Below are 8460 nucleotides of genomic sequence, written 5' to 3' on the forward strand. Positions count from 1 at the left end.
CCTGCTGAAGTCAATGAAAGTTTACTCACTGCCTGGTGAAGAACTGCAATTTATACTATTTTGGGAATGGTAAAGTATATCTTTATGTTTAACACCCAGAAGGTTTGGGTTTTTTAAAGTTTTGTTTCTTGTACTGAGTTTTAATGGAGGAAAAAAAAAATAAGAACTTGCACACCAAAGCAGCTAGCCAAAGGTAAAAGTCACATTCAGAAAAGGAAAAAGGAAGGCCCATGTCAGCTGATACACATTTAGCAAAAGTTTCTAACTGGCACTCAGTTTGTAGGTGCAATGAAGACTGACATTTAAAACCATACCACATCATCGCATTGTATTCAACACTCCCCTATAGGTTTCAACATACCCAGTCAAAAGTTAATTTTAAAGGTGCTAAACACTGCTTTGAAACCAATAAATTTTTAACTTAAAAAAGCCATGGTCAGAGCTGTTCTTTTTAAATATGAAAATAATAATACACTAAATTCTAAGTGAGAATGTAATTATTTGCGCCTAGGCCCATGTATTTTATTTAGCATGGCTCACTGAATAACTCAATTTTGTTGCTACTCTTTGGCATAGCTGTAATGACAGTTGAATGTTTGTGTGAACATAGTACAAACTTGCATGTGGACAACCCCTTACACTGAACAACTCTTCTTCACAACAGTACTAAGTGTACTAGCTAGTGGGTTTTGAAACATGATCTATAGCATGCAAGTACTAGGCAGTTGAACATTTGTACATCCTCTGCGTAGCAGTTCTGGCAATGTTCTCTTACAAGCAGGTCTTGGTGCATTTTTGCCTCAGTAGATGCACTCTATTTCTGGCTTTTTTGACCTTCCTTCCTATGCAAGCTACATGATCACAGAAAAACTCCTGCTATTTCTGTAAATATTTTTTCCTCAACTTACACAGAACTTTTAAAAAATACCCTGTTGGAACCCTTACAACATGCTTCAATTTATTCACTGATAGCTGAAGTGAAAAATTACAGCAATTCAGGAACATTTCTCTCCTTTTCTTCAAAGCTCTGTTTTGATTTACGACATGATCAGTCCTCAATGACCTCAACAGAGAACTCCTTTCAGCTTTGGATTAGGCTACACCATACAGGCAATGATAAAACACAAGTTTACCTATGCTTTATGTGATGAGGATACTTTCCTGTTTAGCAGGATGATGATATAATTTTCTGTTGCTTCCTGCCTTCATTCACACTGAAGCTGGAACCCAGGATGTCAGTTACATTACACAATGATGGGAATACTCTTACAGTAACTAATAATAACAACAGATTGCTTTTCATCAATTTGAGCCAGGCTAGTTTCTACAATATGATGTAAAATGCAGAGTGGACTCCTTTCAGTTTCTTTTCTCAGCTGTTCTCCCTTCCCTGTCTTTCACATAAGTGACAGTAATGTGGAAGTTGTGATACTCAGAATAGAAAATTGAAAGAAAAAAGTTCAAGAGCAGGCAACAAAACCAAATGACATCCAACATGCATGCAGCACAGTTACTCTTCAATGTAATTCAGAGATGCTGTGCCAAGTTAACAGCAGCGGATCCTGGGGGCAGGGCCAGCAAGCATGGAAATGGGGTCAAAAAGCAAGGAACTGGCAGGGCTTCTGTGCCAGCATTAATGCAGGAGAGGGCCAGACCTTCTGGGAGCTATCTAATATCTGAGCCAAAGACAATCAGGAGAGCTGCTGGGAGAGGGGCAACAGTGACAGGGGACCCACAGATACTGAAGGTCCTCTTTAACAGCTAGCTTGGGAAATGGCTGTGATTTCAGCTGCCAGGTCCACTTGAGCTGCCTCCAGCACAGGCCTATTTAGAATCATTCAGTAACATATGGGAGCAAGCACCAAAACCGTATTCACAGAGATGGAAAATCAGAGGCATGGCAGTGTGGCATTTTCAAAAGTATCTGTGTATTTTTTCAGGCAAGTTACCTGGCATCAGCAAGAGTTTTATCTTAAAACAGGTACTTCAGAAACTTTCACCCTGCCTGGCTGGCTCAATGTTCAAAAGAAGTAAATATCACAACAGAAGCTAGACTGATGGAGTTTCAGAAAGCTACCACATATGTGTCTTTCAGTGATTAGTCATGATGTAATTTATAATCAGTAATCAGTAACTGATTACTTATACAAAGTAACCACCACCACTTCAATCATGGCTGTAAAGCAATTGTTTTTGGAGACACAAGTAACTTCAATTGCAGGAATGGTTTTAGAAGCAGCGTTATAACATGCGCTAAAAAGCCAGGAACAGAGAGAGTAAAGCACACTGCTGCATTAAAAGAAAAATAAGAGCCTCCAAAAACTTACCACTGAGGTAAGAGCCATCTGAAAACTGTAGATTCGTGCAAGGCCAAAATCAGCTAACTTTATCTGCCCGCTGCTGGTTACAAGGATATTTTGGGGTTTCAGGTCCCGATGCACCACACGATGTGAATGCAGAAAATCCAGTCCCCGAAAAAGCTGGAGCATCATATCCTAAATACAAAGAAGAAATCAATACACAATTATCAAGACAAGGCAGCAAATAAGTAAACTCCCTGTCATAATCTGCAAAACTAGTTTAGTAACTATTGACTTAAATATGTGCACAGAAGATAAAAACAACTATTAATATAAAATGGACAGGATGTTGCTAGAACCAGCTGACCTGAACAGATGTTGATATCAAGTTACATTATTGTTTCTAGTTGAATTACTTGAGGCTGATTGATAGAAGTATAAAGACTAGTCAATATATTTAAAAAAAAAATAGCAAAAGCATGCCTATAAATCCCAAGACAACTTCAAAAGAATGCTGTCCAAGGAAGAAAAATCCATAGCAGCTTTTTGCTCTTAACTTTAAACCACACACCACTTTGCATCTCACAAATTTATGCTTTGTCTTCCTCCAGTGAAGTGAAATTTTATTATTCACCTCAACAGGCACAAGGATCTGTTTCAATCAGAAAAACTGTTTAAATGACAAATTTGCCAGGATCTAATGTTATAAAGGGAAAAAATTTACTTAGCAAAGCCTCTTGCGTTGAATTTACTGAACATGGCAGAAACTACCTTTAGATCAAAATTTAGCACTAAATCAGTGTAACAGTCATAAGTAACAGTTCTCATTTTGCTCTCTGTTTTGTTATGGCAATGCAATCTTCTATGACATTTCCACAGCTGAAGGAACTATTTCATCTGTACTCATGTTTTTTCATTGATCTTAGTAACGTGAAAGGAATGAACCAACAGAATCAAAACTAAATACTAGAAATCCCCTAAATTCCAAAGTAGAAGGATACTGTCAACTTGAAAATTATATTTGTGAAACAGGCAGTTACAAGAAGATGCTGTCAAAAGTAAGAAACAAAAGGTATACAGTAGAAGTTTATTCTCTGTAAGCACTTGACTTCAGCATGAAACTCCATCTCTGTGTTTGTTTGGTGACATATGCCCTTCCCAAAAGCCACGCAGCAGGGTGTCCACCAGTCCTGTTATTAGCAAACAAAATGATCTTGGAGAGGTGGATAGCGTGGAACAAGAGAAAAGTGGAGGAGAATAAATTGAAGCTGGTTGCTTTTGCTCTTTTCTATGGACTTGGGCATGTTTCAAGTAAATATTCAAGGTACCCTATTACAAAGAATAATACCTGAAAATGGGTTTAAAAATAGCTGAAAATATTCAATTTGATAACACTGCTTTAGCTGGATGCATTCTCAAGATATACTTTATGAGACATTGCTATACATTTTAATACAAAAATTAGTATTTTCATGTATTGTTCCCTGATAGTCTCTGCAGAAAGTATTATAAAGTGCATAGATATCAATGCCGGAAGCTCTAATCTGACCTCTGATAAAACATGGCCATTTCTAGATATAGCCTATAACTGTCTTCCAAACAGCAGTGACAGTGGGCTGCTCATAAAGTAATCTGTTTTCATTTAAAGACCCTGATGATGGGAGCTCTGTCTGTGGAACTATGGATACTGGAGACAAATATCACCTATGAAGGATGGTGGTAAACTGAGAACTTTATTCCCTGTTAATTGATGCCCTTTATTCCCTTTGCTTCCCCAGGAATAATTTGGATCTGATAATTTTGATAACTAATATAATAGGGTTTGCACCTTTAAAACAAATTTAAAGCACTTAAGAATTAGTCAGTAGACCCTGCTGTCTTCCTTTCTGGGGGCATTTCTGCATCCTACTCATTTGTCAAGTATGTAAACTCATTCCTGCAGTTACCAAACATATCAAGAATATTTTTTCCTACAACTGGTGGTGGTTTTGTTTCAACTTTCTTCCTCAAGCAAAGCAAGTTCAATTCTGCTCTGATAGTTGAAAGTCACAATCAATGTCTTCAGTTTCTAAATTCAGAGTCTTTTTCCAGGCACAAGTGAAAAAAGACAACCTTTGAAAATGGAAACTGGTATATCTTCTCCCCCACCCCAGGACTCAAAAGATCAATATAATTCAGTCCTTTTCACACACAAAAAAATGAGATGTACCAGAGAAAAGTGTACCAGAAAAGTGTAAATTTGAAAGGTACTAGAAAGAAGAAGGAAAATTGGTAGAAAAACTGCTACATTTCCTCTTCCAGGAAATTCACAAATAGTCCATATAGGCTACTCTCTAGTATTAATTTTTGACTGCTGATTATGCTCTTTTGCTATCCCTTATTAATTACTATTAGAAGAACTGCCCAAAGATTCCTCTGTGTAAAGAAGGGCACTTCAATGTGAAAGGATCATTTGCTGCTTGTTATTCATTGTTATTAAATTCTCAGACAGAAAAAAAAGCAGAAACCAAAATCATATTACTGTGACTTATTACTACACACTTCAAATACAGAATACCAAATTGTGCAGCTCCAAATTTGATATCTGTATGCACAAAGAGATTTCCAATATTAAAGCAAACAAAAGAGAGAGCTTTTAAACTACTTTTTTTATCCATGATGAATGATTAATTTTATGCTGTACATAAGCCTAGTCAAAAACCATTAGGCCTCATGTTTGGAAAATTACTTCATACTCTCAGCCACTTGCAAGAAACATCACACTCAGTCTGGACTGTGTGTTTTCATTGATACTGTAACTATTATCAAATAAGATACTAGTCTTTGCTAGCAAATGGAATAAAGGCCGTAAATGTGCACAAGCCAGATCACTAGCTAATTAAGTCAGGATAAGTCCACTCATCTGATGGAAGTTTATCCATTTTTATTAGTGATGATTAACCAGTATTATCTCAATTACCAAGATCTAGAAATAACTGCAAGAGAGTCTTCCTGGGCCTCAAGGATTCCTCTGTTCAACGTCTGCTTTTCCCTGAGAAAATTTCTGTGATAGTCAGGCATACCGTACTTTCAAATTACAGTTAAAATCATATTTCAAAAGTTAATTTAAAAATGATCAAGTCTATTTGACAGAGAATGAGATTCATGCCTTAGCATATTTGAGGAACAAGCTCTAACGAGTCACGATCAAATTTCTACTGATGTCTATCAGATTCTCTTTGGATATTGTATGTTTACATAGACAGGGAACAGGGCCTGTTTTTCATATCACAGATTTTGGCCACGCTTCTAATATCACAAAACCTATGATGGCTGTTGCCCAAGTTGAAGATATATATGTTATTCCACTTTGATTATTTTCAGATAATCATGGTTTTACAATATAACCTTTTCAGGTTACATTTTCAATGTGGTCTATGCAGAAATCTAATATATATATATATATATATATATATCTATATATCTATATCTATCTCCATTAACTCAGCTGAAAACGGAGCTATTTTGGGATGCAAAGGAGAAATACACTTTCCTTAGAGGCAAATATGTAGTTCTAAGTTTGTAAAAGACTCATATTGGAAACACTGAGGAGCAAAATTTGTTATAAAAATGCTGCATCTTTTGCATGTTCAACCATATATGGTATCAGTGATGGCATTGCTCAGTCTGATACTTACTGAATTTATCAGCACTGAATGTCAGGACCAAATTGCAATGAACTTTTCAAGCAATACCATATTATGTCATCAATAATGTCTCAATAATACACAGGAACATGTCCGACCTATTCTGCCTCTGGTGCTGGTGAGGATGGGGATAGGTTAGGGTTAGGCTGAGCAGCTGCTGTTGCTGCCTCTACCAAAGGCAGGGTTCAAGGCTCACATTTCCCAACCGGGGGCAGCAGGAGCAGAATGCCTTGTTTTCCTACAGACTTTTGTCTCCTTCTTGTCCTGTCCCCTCTTGACCCTGTGTTTCACTGACCCCTCTAAACCTTCCTCCAGCTTCTGATCCATAAATCCCTTCCAAGCCATTGGTTTTCAAAATATCACTCTGATCCTTTAAGAGCCACCCACTGGAAGTCTTGACTTCCAGCTTAAGTGTCTTTCAATTACCTGCAGTAACTGGCAGTTAACTCCGGAGTGCTCTGCCTGCCTAATCCAAAAGAGGATGGTATGGCTGTCGACCAAATAATTCAAGTAGCTACTCAAAGAAAATGGAAAGAAGGGAGCTGGTTTCGATGTTGGTGCCCAGGTGCCGGCAGCTGGGGCTGCAAGGGCCTCTTCCAGGGGAGACCAGTGGCTGCCCTGTGCCAAAGGCAGCTGGTTCCAGCCAGCCCCAACAGACTCACCACAGGGCACAGCTGAGCCCCTCAGCCAAGGTGGTGGTGCCTCCATGAAAATGTTTTTAAGAAAGGGCAGAAAAGGCTGGAGAGAAAGTGGAGGAGGGAACAAAAGGAGTCACAGGGAACACCAAGGTGAGAGGAGGAGGAAGAAGAGGAGAAAGAGGAATCACTCCATACTGGAGCATATATCCACACTGCAGCCTGTGCAGGACCCGCATCGGAGCAGGTGGATATTCCTAAGGGAACTGCTACCTGTGGAGAGGACCTGTGCTGGTGCAGGCAGGAAGTGTGAGAAGGAAGTGTCAGAGAGGAGCTGCTATGGACTGACCACAACCCCTCACGCTCCGTGCTTCTGTGCTGCTTGGGGTAGGGAGAGTCGGGAGTGATGTGGAGCCTGTGAAAAAGGCAGGGGAAGGGGGTTCTGTGAATACCTGCCTTTCCCCCCTCCCGAATTAGCAATTAAATATCAATCTTAATTGGCATTAAACTAAGTTCATTTTGCCCAGGGTGAGTCTATTTTGCCCATGATGGTAACTGCTAAGCAATCTCTCTGTCTCATGTAGCCCATCAGTTTTTGTCTTCTTTGTTCCTTAATTCCTGTACTCATCCTGCAAGGGGGTTCTGTGAATACCTGCCTTTCCCCCCTCCCGAATTAGCAATTAAATATCAATCTTAATTGGCATTAAACTAAGTTCATTTTGCCCAGGGTGAGTCTATTTTGCCCATGATGGTAACTGCTAAGCAATCTCTCTGTCTCATGTAGCCCATCAGTTTTTGTCTTCTTTGTTCCTTAATTCCTGTACTCATCCTGCTGATGGGCTAGGCTAACCCACCACTGTGGCATAGATCCTAGATTTTGTGTTTATAAAGAGAGACACAACACAATGCAGCCTGAAGGAAAACACCAAGAATAATATGCCTTCAGAGAACACATGCACCCAGAGGTAACATACACATATGAATGGCTGCTCATTGTGTGAAGCTCAGTTTTCTGCCATTGACTAGTGTGTGAAGAAAGAAAAACCTTCAGCCAGATTGCCCTTGGTCATGGTGTTAGGAGTTCCTAATACTGTGAGTAAGTCTGTGGAAGTCCACAAATATATGCTTGGTCCTATCACAAATAAAAGCAACCCAGTACAAATTCCTGTCAGCTACAACAGACTCTTAATTTATACTAATGCACAGGCTTTTTATGGCTTTTTTCTTTTTTACCTGCCTATTTTCCTCTTCCTGCTCCATTTCTGCACTAACATTTGGTAAAAAACAACAATCCTTTAGAATTACCTAACATTCCTCCTACTCCTCTGTGGAGTATCTCATACACCTGCACAAGAACATGAATAATTCACCCAGAGTTCCCATTTCTAACTCTTTTTTTACTTTTTGCTGAGCAGAATGGAAGGTCCCTATCTGGATTGCAGGTGTTGGGATGTTCATCCTGAACATTTCCTGTAGGACTGTTTGCATAAGAGACAACCACAAGCCTAAACAAAGGGGACAAGTTTTAGACAGCAATGTGTTGAAGGAATCAGTCAAGCCAGTTTGACAAAAAGAGCTCTCACTGAACAGCAGGACCTTCCTAGGGCAGAAGAGGAGCAGAACAAGGCTTCAAGCTTATCCTACAGGATTATACAGAATGCCCAACCATCAAATTGTTTTTATTTTAAAGGGTGTTTTTTAAACATGCTGGAACAAAAGTTTAAAGAGTTTTCACTTTCTCTGGGCCTATTTTTGAAGCATAATAATTACAGCACTTCTATGGTTATACTTTGTAACAAACAGTCAACATTAATTAATGCCAAAAAAACAATGGCGTTC

The 8460-nt window shown here is 39.0% G+C and overlaps 1 protein-coding gene across 1 annotated transcript in view; it reads right to left on the minus strand.

The window, feature by feature from the left end:
* The window catches only part of LOC103781837 (cyclin-dependent kinase 6), a 125506-nt gene that overhangs the window by 66540 nt on the left and 50506 nt on the right, over nucleotides 1-8460 (minus strand). The window contains exon 3 of the mRNA XM_008949596.1: nucleotides 2328-2495. Within this exon, the coding sequence (XP_008947844.1) occupies nucleotides 2328-2495 (168 nt within the window). The remainder of the gene's footprint in view (nucleotides 1-2327; nucleotides 2496-8460) is intronic.

Source organism: Merops nubicus, unplaced genomic scaffold (assembly GCF_000691845.1).
Source record: "Merops nubicus isolate BGI_N331 unplaced genomic scaffold, ASM69184v1 scaffold2320, whole genome shotgun sequence".
Taxonomy (NCBI): Eukaryota; Metazoa; Chordata; class Aves; order Coraciiformes; family Meropidae; genus Merops; species Merops nubicus.